This window comes from Hyla sarda, unplaced genomic scaffold (assembly GCF_029499605.1).
Source record: "Hyla sarda isolate aHylSar1 unplaced genomic scaffold, aHylSar1.hap1 scaffold_486, whole genome shotgun sequence".
In the NCBI taxonomy this organism is placed as follows: domain Eukaryota; kingdom Metazoa; phylum Chordata; class Amphibia; order Anura; family Hylidae; genus Hyla; species Hyla sarda.
Genome location: NW_026610498.1, coordinates 110860 through 123063, shown reverse-complemented (window position 1 = coordinate 123063; position 12204 = coordinate 110860). Strand labels below are relative to the sequence as shown.

Here is a 12204-nt window from a genome sequence, read left to right as displayed (position 1 = left end):
TCTCATGGAGATGTCATGGAGGTCTCATGGAGGTGTCATGGAGGTCTCATGGAGTTGTCATGGTGGTCTCATGGAGATGTCATGGAGGTCTCATAGTGGTCTCATGGAGATGTCATGGAGGTCTCATGGAGATGTCATGGAGGTCTCATGGTGGTCTCATGGAGGTGTCATGCTGGTCTCATGGAGGTCTCATGGAGGTCTCATGGTGGTCCCATGGAGGTCTCATGGTGGTCTCATGGAGGTCTTATGGAGGTGTCATGGAGGTCTCATGGAAGTCTCTTGGGGTGTCATGATAGTCTCATGGTGGTCTCATGGAGGTGTCATGGAGGTGTCATGATGGTCTCATGGAGGTGTCATGGTGGTCTCAAGGTGGTCTCATGGAGGTGACATGGAGGTGTCATGGAGGTCCCATGGAGGTCTCATGGTGGTCTCATGGTGGTGTCATGAGGTCTCATGGTGGTCTCATGGTGGTCTTATGGGGGTGTCATGGTGGTCTCATGGAGGTGTCATGGTGGTCTCAAGGTGGCCTCATGGAGGTGACTTGGAGGTCTCATGGAGGTGACATGGAGGTCTCATGGAGGTCTCATGGTGGTCTCATGGAGGTGTTCATTGAGGTCTCATGGTGGTCTCATGGAGGTGTCATGGTGGTCTCATGGTGGTGTAATGGAGGTGTCATTGAGCTGTCATGGAGGTTTCATTGTGGCCCCATGGAGGTGTCATGGTTGTGTCATGGAGGTCTCATGGTGGTCCCATGAAGGTGTCATGGCGGTCTCATGGAGGTCTTATGGTGGTCTCATGGAGGTGTTCATTGAGGTCTCATGGTGGTCTCATGGAGGTGTCATGGTGGTCTCATGGTGGTGTAATGGAGGTGTCATTGAGCTGTCATGGAGGTTTCATTGTGGCCCCATGGAGGTGTCATGGTTGTGTCATGAAGGTCTCATGGTGGTCCCATGAAGGTGTCATGGCGGTCTCATGGAGGTCTTATGGTGGTCTCATGGAGGTGTCATGGAGGTCTCAAGGAGGTGTCATGGAGGTGTCATGGTGGTCTCATGGAGGTGTCATGGTGGTCTCATGGAGGTGTCATGGTGATCTAATAATGGTCTCATGGAGGTCTCATGGAGGTCTCATGGTGGTCTAATAGTGGTCTCATGGTGGTCTAATAGTGGTCTCATGGAGGTCTAAAAGTGGTCTCATTGGAGGTCTAATAGTGGTCTCATTGGAGGTCTAAAAGTGGTCTCATCCATTGTCTGCTCTACTTAAGACTCTCACATACTCCACAGATGTCTCATATCTATAGAGGAGTTATGAGCGCTCTCACATACACCACAGATGTCTCATATCTATAGAGGAGTTATGAGCGCTCTCACATACACCACAGGTGTCCCACATATATAGAGGAGTTATGAGCGCTCTCACATACATCACAGATGTCTCATATCTATAGAAGAGTTATGAACGCTCTTACATACACCCCAGATGTCTCATATCTATAGAGGAGTTATGAGCGCTCTCACATACACCACAGATGTCTCATATCTATAGAGGTGTTATGAGCGCTCTCACATACACCACAGATGTCTCATATCTATAGAGGAGTTATGAGCACTCTCACATACAGACAGATGTCTCATATCTATAGAAGAGTTATCAGCGCTCTCACATACACCACAGATGTCTCATATCTATAGAGGAGTTATGAGCACTCTCACATACAGACAGATGTCTCATATCTATAGAGGAATTATAAGCGCTCTCACATACATCACAGATGTCTCATATCTATAGACGAGTTATGAGCGCTCTCACATACACCACAGATGTCTCATATCTATAGAGGAGTTATGAGCGCTCTCACATACACCACAGATGTCTCATATCTATAGAGGAGTTATCAGCGCTCTCACATACATCACAGATGTCTCATATCTATAGAAGAGTTATAATCGCTCTCACATACACCACAGATGTCTCATATCTATAGAGGAGTTATGAGCGCTCTCACATACACCACAGATGTCTCATATCTATAGAGGAGTTATGAGCACTCTCACATACACCACAGATGTCTCATATCTATAGAGGAGTTATAAGCGCTCTCACATACACCCCAGATGTCTCATATCTATAGAGGAGTTATGAGCACTCTCACATACACCCCAGATGTCTCATATCTATAGAGGAGTTATGAGCACTTTCACATACACCCCAGATGTCTCATATATATAGAGGAGTTATCAGCGCTCTCACATACACCACAGATGTCTCATATCTATAGAGGAGTTATCAGCGCTCTCACATACACCACAGATGTCTCATATCTATAGAGGAGTTATCAGCGCTCTCACATACACCACAGATGTCTCATATCTATAGAGGAGTTATCAGCGCTCTCACATACACCACAGATGTCTCATATCTATAGAGGAGTTATCAGCGCTCTCACATACACCACAGATGTCTCATATCTATAGAGGAGTTATCAGCGCTCTCACATACAACACAGATGTCTCTGGTCTTCACTCACCTGGTGATGGTCAAGTAGACCGAGTACTGCACTTTTATGGTGGTAGAAGACTTCATGAGATCATTGGGGACCCCCCCATTGTCACTGTAGAGACACATGAAGAGTTATCCACAGACCAGAACCTGTCACCTCCCATCTGGACCCCAGGGGGGCGCTCCGCTCGGTTACCTGGTTACATTGGCCACCATGGCTAAGGAGTCTCCCAAAGACGCTGTTGGTGCAACATGAAAACTGACCAAGAAGATAGCCTGAAAGAGATGGAGGAGAAGACTGAATGCAGGAGCGGCCCCGGGCCCCGGAGGTCCTGGACCATGTGATGGCTGTGATAGGGAATGTATTACAGGAGACTATGGGGTAAATGTGTAATGTGAACACGGCCAATGGGGACCGGCCAAGAGAACAGGATCAGACATTAAGATGGGGATCAGAACTGGACTCCAGGGGTGTCTGCCACGGGATCGGTTATCGAAAGAACAGCTGTCTCTTCTGTCATGAGGTCTCACACCGTCAGCTGTCTCTTATGTCATAAGGTCTCACACCATCAGCTGTCTTTTATGTCATGAGGTCTCACACCGTCAGCTGTCTCTTATGTCATGAGGTCTCACACCGTCAGCTGTCTCTTATGTCATGAGGTCTCACACTGTCAGCTGTCTCTTATGTCATGAGGTCTCACACAGTCAGTTGTGTCTTATGTCATGTGTCTTCTCTGAGAGGACATAATGATCACATGGTTCTGGTGTCATCTCTGAGAGGACATAATGATCACATGGTTCTGGTGTCTTCTCTGAGGGGACATAATGATCACATGGTTCTGGTGTCTTCTCTGAGGGGACATAATGATCACATGGTTCTGGTGTCTTCTCTGAGGGGACATAAGGATCACATGGTTCTGGTGTCTTCTCTGAGGGGACATAATGATCACATGGTTCTGGTGTCTTCTCTGAGGGGACATAATGATCACATGGTTCTGGTGTCTTCTCTGAGGGGACATAATGATCACATGGTTCTGGGGTCTTCTCTGAGGGGACATAATGATCACTTGATTTTGGTGTCTTCTCTGAGGGGACATAATGATCACATGGTTCTGGTGTCTTCTCTGAGGGGACATAATGATCACATGATTTTGGTGTCTTCTCTGAGGGGACATAATGATCACATGGTTCTGGTGTCTTCTCTGAGGAGACATAATGATCACATGGTTCTGGGGTCTTCTCTGAGAGGACATAATGATCACATGGTTCTGGTGTCTTCTCTGAGAGGACATAATGATCACATGGTTCTGGTGCCTTCTCTGAGGGGACATAATGATCACATGGTTCTGGTGTCTTCTCTGAGGGGACATAATGATCACATGGTTCTGGTGTCTTCTCTGAGGAGACATAATGATCACATGGTTCTGGTGTCTTCTCTGAGGGGACATAATGATCACATGGTTCTGGTGTCTTCTCTGAGGACACATAATGATCACATGGTTCTGGTGTCATCTCTGAGAGGACATAAGGATCACATGGTTCTGGTGTCTTCTCTGAGGGGACATAAGGATCACATGGTTCTGGTGTCTTCTCTGAGGGGACATAATGATCACATGGTTCTGGGGTCTTCTCTAAGGGGACATAATGATCACATGGTTCTGGGGTCTTCTCTAAGGGGACATAATGATCACATGGTTCTGGTGTCTTCTCTGAGAGGACATTATGATCACATGGTTCTGGTGTCTTCTCTGAGGACACATAATGATCACATGGTTCTGGGGTCTTCTCTAAGGGGACATAATGATCACATGGTTCTGGGGTCTTCTCTGAGGGGACATAATGATCACATGGTTCTGGTGTCTTCTCTGAGGGGACATAATGATCACATGGTTCTGGTGTCTTCTCTGAGGGGACATAATGATCACATGGTTCTGGTGTCTTCTCTGAGGGGACATAAGGATCACATGGTTCTGGTGTCTTCTCTGAGGGGACATAAGGATCACATGGTTCTGGTGTCTTCTCTGAGGGGACATAATGATCACATGGTTCTGGTGTCTTCTCTGAGGGGACATAATGATCACATGGTTCTGGTGTCTTCTCTGAGGGAACATAAGGATCACATGGTTCTGGTGTCTTATCTGAGAGGACATAATGATCACATGGTTCTGGGGTCTTCTCTAAGGGGACATAAGGGTCACATGGTTCTGGTGTCTTCTCTGAGGGGACATAATGATCACATGGTTCTGGTGTCTTCTCTGAGAGGACATAATGATCACATGGTTCTGGTGTCTTCTCTGAGAGGACATAATGATCACATGGTTCTGGTGTCTTCTCTGAGGGGACATAAGGGTCACATGGTTCTGGGGTCTTCTCTGAGGGGACATAATGATCACATGGTTCTGGTGTCTTCTCTGAGGACACATAATGATCACATGGTTCTGGTGTCTTCTCTGAGGGGACATAATGATCACATGGTTCTGGTGTCTTCTCTGAGGGGACATAATGATCACATGGTTCTGGTGTCTTCTCTGAGAGGACATAATGATCACATGGTTCTGGTGTCTTCTCTGAGGGGACATAATGATCACATGGTTCTGGTGTCTTCTCTGAGAGGACATAATGATCACATGGTTCTGGTGTCTTCTCTGAGAGGACATAATGATCACATGGTTCTGGTGTCTTCTCTGAGAGGACATAAGGATCACATTGTTCTGGTGTCTTCTCTGAGGGGACATAATGATCACATGGTTCTGGTGTCTTCTCTGAGAGGACATAATGATCACATGGTTCTGGTGTCTTCTCTGAGGAGACATAATGATCACATGGTTCTGGTGTCTTCTCTGAGGGGACATAATGATCACATGGTTCTGGTGTCTTCTCTGAGGAGACATAATGATCACATGGTTCTGGTGTCATCTCTGAGGGGACATAATGATCACATGGTTCTGGTGTCTTCTCTGAGGGGACATAATGATCACATGGTTCTGGTGTCTTCTCTGAGGAGACATAATGATCACATGGTTCTGGTGTCTTCTCTGAGGGGACATAAGGATCACATGGTTCTGGGGTCTGAGGGGACATAAGGGTCACATGGTTCTGGTGTCTTCTCTGAGGGGACATAATGATCACATGGTTCTGGTGTCTTCTCTGAGGGGACATAATGATCACATGGTTCTGGTGTCTTCTCTGAGGGGACATAATGATCACATGGTTCTGGTGTCTTCTCTGAGGGGACATAATGATCACATGGTTCTGGTGTCTTCTCTGAGGGGACATAATGATCACATGGTTCTGGTGTCTTCTCTGAGAGGACATAATGATCACATGGTTCTGGTGTCTTCTCTGAGGGGACATAATGATCACATGGTTCTGGTGTCTTCTCTGAGGAGACATAATGATCACATGGTTCTGGTGTCTTCTCTGAGAGGACATAATGATCACATGGTTCTGGTGTCTTCTCTGAGAGGTCACAATGATCACATGGTTCTGGTGTCTTCTCTGAGGGGACATAATGATCACATGGTTCTGGTGTCTTCTCTGAGAGGACATAATGATCACATGGTTCTGGTGTCTTCTCTGAGGGGACATAATGATCACATGGTTCTGGTGTCTTCTCTGAGAGGACATAATGATCACATGGTTCTGGTGTCTTCTCTGAGAGGTCACAATGATCACATGGTTCTGGTGTCTTCTCTGAGAGGTCACAATGATCACATGATCTCTGAATAACAGCTACTCAGTTGGAGATAAGGGCTTTGTTACAGAGTCTCACACATCAGCTGTTTTTTCTGCTCTTATGACTTGAGGTCTCACACAGTCATCTCTCTCTTAGGTTCTTATAACATGAGGTCTCACACCGTCATCTGTCTCTTCGGTTCCTCTTAGGTTCCTATGACATGATGTGGTAGCCCTTGGGGGGTGTATGGTAGTGGTGGTATGGTATCTGTATATGAGGGGTTAATGTTAACCCTATAGTTCGTGACGCCAGGCTGAGGGCTGGTATGCTGAGGTAATGCTCCAGCCTATCGCCGCTTAATACCATAGAGTTTACCTAGTCATGTGACCCGCAGGTCCTGCAACGCTATGGAACCGGTAATTTAACTATTTATTTACATCTATATTACTATATTTACATTACCTTTACATAAATTACTGGTCTATGAGCTGGAATAGAGGCGACAAGGAGTAGACTGCACCACAGGGATCCCTACGTCCTAGGGACTCTGGCTATGGGGACCCTCACATACATAGGTACCGTATAAGATGCGGTACCGGGACACCTAAATGAAGTCTTGCACCATGTCAGCTGTCTCTCAGGTTCCTATGACATGAGGTCTCGCACCATGTCAGCTGTCTCTTACCGTAGTGTTGGGTCTCAGCAGCGGTCTGTTCACCCCACAGGTCAGCACTCTCTGGGTCTCCTCTGATGAACATGTAATTGTCACTCGCTTGTTACTCTACAAATCAGAGAAGAGAGAGACATCTGTATAAGAGACAGGAGAGAGAAGAGAGAGACATACCTGTATAAGAGACAGGAGAGAGAAGAGAGAGACATACCTGTATAAGAGACAGAAGAGAGAAGAGAGAGACATACCTGTATAAGAGACAGGAGAGAAGAGAGAGACATACCTGTATAAGAGACAGGAGAGAGAAGAGAGAGACATACCTGTATAAGAGACAGGAGGGAGAAGAGAGAGACATACCTGTATAAGAGACAGGAGAGAGAAGAGAGAGACATACCTGTATAAGAGACAGGAGAGAGAAGAGAGAGACATACCTGTATAAGAGACAGGAGAGAGAAGAGAGAGACATACCTGTATAAGAGACAGGAGAGAAGAGAGAGACATACCTGTATAAGAGACAGGAGGGAGAAGAGAGAGACATACCTGTATAAGAGACAGAAGAGAGAAGAGAGACATACCTGTATAAGAGACAGAAGAGAGAAGAGAGAGACATACCTGTATAAGAGACAGGAGAGAGAAGAGAGAGACATACCTGTATAAGAGACAGAAGAGAGAAGAGAGACATACCTGTATAAGAGACAGGAGGGAGAAGAGAGAGACATACCTGTATAAGAGACAGGAGAGAGAAGAGAGAGACATACCTGTATAAGAGACAGGAGAGAGAAGAGAGAGACATACCTGTATAAGAGACAGAAGAGAGAAGAGAGACATACCTGTATAAGAGACAGGAGAGAGAAGAGAGAGACATACCTGTATAAGAGACAGGAGAGAGAAGAGAGAGACATACCTGTATAAGAGACAGGAGAGAGAAGAGAGAGACATACCTGTATAAGAGACAGAAGAGAGAAGAGAGAGACATACCTGTATAAGAGACAGGAGAGAGAAGAGAGAGACATACCTGTATAAGAGACAGAAGAGAGAAGAGAGAGACATACCTGTATAAGAGACAGGAGAGAGAAGAGAGAGACATACCTGTATAAGAGACAGGAGAGAGAAGAGAGAGACATACCTGTCTAAGAGACAGGAGAGAGAAGAGAGAGACATACCTGTCTAAGAAACAGGAGAGAGAAGAGAGAGACATACCTGTATAAGAGACAGGAGAGAGAAGAGAGAGACATACCTGTATAAGAGACAGGAGAGAGAAGAGAGAGACATACCTGTATAAGAGACAGGAGAGAGAAGAGAGAGACATACCTGTATAAGAGACAGGAGAGAGAAGAGAGAGACATACCTGTATAAGAGACAGGAGAGAGAAGAGAGAGACATACCTGTATAAGAGACAGAAGAGAGAAGAGAGAGACATACCTGTATAAGAGACAGGAGAGAGAAGAGAGAGACATACCTGTATAAGAGACAGGAGAGAGAAGAGAGAGACATACCTGTATAAGAGACAGGAGAGAGAAGAGAGAGACATTCCTGTATAAAAGACAGGAGAGAGAAGAGAGAGACATACCTGTATAAGAGACAGGAGAGAGAAGAGAGAGACATACCTGTATAAGAGACAGGAGAGAGAAGAGAGAGACATACCTGTATAAGAGACAGGAGGGAGAAGAGAGAGACATACCTGTATAAGAGACAGGAGAGAGAAGAGAGAGACATACCTGTATAAGAGACAGGAGAGAGAAGAGAGAGACATACCTGTATAAGAAACAGGAGAGAGAAGAGAGAGACATACCTGTATAAGAGACAGGAGAGAGAAGAGAGAGACATACCTGTATAAGAGACAGGAGAGAAGAGAGAGACATACCTGTATAAGAGACAGAAGAGAGAAGAGAGAGACATACCTGTATAAGAGACAGAAGAGAGAAGAGAGAGACATACCTGTATAAGAGACAGGAGAGAGAAGAGAGAGACATACCTGTATAAGAGACAGGAGAGAGAAGAGAGAGACATACCTGTATAAGAGACAGAAGAGAGAAGAGAGAGACATACCTGTATAAGAGACAGGAGAGAGAAGAGAGAGACATACCTGTATAAGAGACAGGAGAGAGAAGAGAGAGACATACCTGTATAAGAGACAGGAGAGAGAAGAGAGAGACATACCTGTATAAGAGACAGGAGAGGGAAGAGAGAGAAATACCTGTATATAAGACAGGAGAGAGAAGAGAGAGACATACCTGTATAAGAGACAGGAGAGAGAAGAGAGAGACATACCTGTATAAGAGACAGGAGAGGGAAGAGAGAGACATACCTGTATAAGAGACAGGAGAGAGAAGAGAGAGACATACCTGTATAAGAGACAGGAGAGAGAAGAGAGAGACATACCTGTATAAGAGACAGAAGAGAGAAGAGAGAGACATATCTGTATAAGAGACAGAAGAGAGAAGAGAGAGACATACCTGTATAAGAGACAGGAGAGAGAAGAGAGAGACATACCTGTATAAGAGACAGGAGAGAGAAGAGAGAGACATACCTGTATAAGAGACAGGAGAGAGAAGAGAGAGACATACCTGTATAAGAGACAGGAGAGAGAAGAGAGAGACATACCTGTATAAGAGACAGGAGAGAGAAGAGAGAGACATACCTGTATAAGAGACAGGAAAGGGAAGAGAGAGACATACCTGTATAAGAGACAGGAGAGAGAAGAGAGAGACATACCTGTATAAGAGACAGGAGAGAGAAGAGAGAAACATACCTGTATAAGAGACAGGAGAGAGAAGAGAGAGACATACCTGTATAAGAGACAGGAGAGAGAAGAGAGAGACATACCTGTATAAGAGACAGGAGAGAGAAGAGAGAGACATACCTGTATAAGAGACAGGAGAGAGAAGAGAGAGACATACCTGTATAAGAGACAGGAGAGAGAAAAGAGAGACATACCTGTATAAGAGACAGGAGAGAGGAGAGAGACATACCTGTATAAGAGACAGGAGAGAGAAGAGAGAGACATACCTGTATAAGAGACAGGAGAGAAGAGAGAGACATACCTGTATAAGAGACAGGAGAGAGAAGAGAGAGACATACCTGTATAAGAGACAGGAGAGAGAAGAGAGAGACATACCTGTATAAGAGACAGGAGAGAGAAGAGAGAGACATACCTGTATAAGAGACAGGAGAGAGACATACCTGTATAAGAGACAGGAGAGAGAAGAGAGAGACATACCTGTATAAGAGACAGGAGAGAGAAGAGAGAAACATACCTGTATAAGAGACAGAAGAGAGAAGAGAGAGACATACCTGTATAAGAGACAGGAGAGAGAAGAGAGAGAACTACCTGTATAAGAGACAGGAGAGAGAAGAGAGAGACATACCTGTATAAGAGACAGGAGAGAGAAGAGAGAGACATACCTGTATAAGAGACAGGAGAGAGAAGAGAGAGACATACCTGTATAAGAGACAGGAGAGAGAAGAGAGAAACATACCTGTATAAGAGACAGGAGAGAGAAGAGAGAGACATACCTGTATAAGAGACAGGAGAGAGAAGAGAGAGACATATCTGTATAAGAGACAGGAGAGAGAAGAGAGAGACATATCTGTATAAGAGACAGAAGAGAGAAGAGAGAGACATACCTGTATAAGAGACAGGAGAGAGAAGAGAGAGACATTCCTGTATAAGAGACAGGAGAGAGAAGAGAGAGACATACCTGTATAAGAGACAGGAGAGAGAAGAGAGAGACATACCTGTATAAGAGACAGGAGAGAGAAGAGAGAGACATACCTGTATAAGAGACAGGAGAGAGAAGAGAGAGACATACCTGTATAAGAGACAGGAGAGAGAAGAGGGAGACATATCTGTATAAGAGACAGGAGAGAGAAGAGAGAGACATACCTGTATAAGAGACAGGAGAGAGAAGAGAGAGAAATACCTGTATAAGAGACAGGAGAGAGAAGAGAGAAACATACCTGTATAAGAGACAGGAGAGAGAAGAGAGAGACATACCTGTATAAGAGACAGGAGAGAGAAGAGAGAGATACATGTCTGTATAAGAGACAGGAGAGAGAAGAGAGACATACCTGTATAAGAGACAGGAGAGAGAAGAGAGAGACATACCTGTATAAGAGACAGGAGAGAGAAGAGGGAGACATACCTGTATAAGAGACAGGAGAGAGAAGAGAGAGACATACCTGTATAAGAGACAGGATAGAGAAGAGAGAGACATACCTGTATAAGAGACAGAAGAGAGAAGAGAGAGACATACCTGTATAAGAGACAGGAGAGAGAAGAGAGAGACATACCTGTATAAGAGACAGGAGAGAGAAGAGAGAGAAATACCTGTATAAGAGACAGGAGAGAGAAAAGAGAGACATACCTGTATAAGAGACAGGAGAGAGAAGAGAGAGACATACCTGTATAAGAGACAGAAGAGAGAAAAGAGAGACATACCTGTATAAGAGACAGGAGAGAGAAGAGAGAAACATACCTGTATAAGAGACAGGAGAGAGAAGAGAGAGACATACCTGTATAAGAGACAGGAGAGAGAAGAGAGAGAACTACCTGTATAAGAGACAGGAGAGAGAAGAGAGAGAACTACCTGTATAAGAGACAGGAGAGAGAAGAGAGAGACATACCTGTATAAGAGACAGGAGAGAGAAGAGAGAGATACATATCTGTATAAGAGACAGGAGAGAGAAGAGAGAGAACTACCTGTATAAGAGACAGGAGAGAGAAGAGAGAGACATACCTGTATAAGAGACAGGAGAGAGAAGAGAGAGACATACCTGTATAAGAGACAGGAGAGAGAAGAGAGAGATACATATCTGTATAAGAGACAGGAGAGAGAAGAGAGAGACATACCTGTATAAGAGACAGGAGAGAGAAGAGAGAGACATACCTGTATAAGAGACAGGAGAGAGAAGAGGGAGACATACCTGTATAAGAGACAGGAGAGAGAAGAGAGAGACATACCTGTATAAGAGACAGGAGAGAGAAGAGAGAGACATACCTGTATAAGAGACAGGAGAGAGAAGAGAGAGACATACCTGTATAAGAGACAGGAGAGAGAAAAGAGAGACATACCTGTATAAGAGACAGGAGAGAGGAGAGAGACATACCTGTATAAGAGACAGGAGAGAGAAGAGAGAGACATACCTGTATAAGAGACAGGAGAGAGAAGAGAGAGACATACCTGTATAAGAGACAGGAGAGAGAAGAGAGAGACATACCTGTATAAGAGACAGGAGAGAGAAGAGAGAGACATACCTGTATAAGAGACAGGAGAGAGAAGAGAGAGACATACCTGTATAAGAGACAGGAGAGAGAAGAGAGAGACATACCTGTATAAGAGACAGGAGAGAGAAGAGAGAG

General features: G+C 44.9%; 1 protein-coding gene across 2 annotated transcripts in view; it reads right to left on the bottom strand.

Moving 5' to 3' along the window:
• The window catches only part of LOC130336630 (integrin alpha-M-like), a 133003-nt gene that overhangs the window by 21553 nt on the left and 99246 nt on the right, over nucleotides 1-12204 (bottom strand). For both annotated transcript variants that reach the window (XM_056553925.1, XM_056553926.1), the window contains 3 exons: nucleotides 6858-6953; nucleotides 2693-2772; nucleotides 2525-2608 (listed from right to left, as the gene is read on the bottom strand). In XM_056553925.1, coding sequence (XP_056409900.1) covers nucleotides 2525-2608; nucleotides 2693-2772; nucleotides 6858-6953 — 260 coding nt within the window. The remainder of the gene's footprint in view (nucleotides 1-2524; nucleotides 2609-2692; nucleotides 2773-6857; nucleotides 6954-12204) is intronic.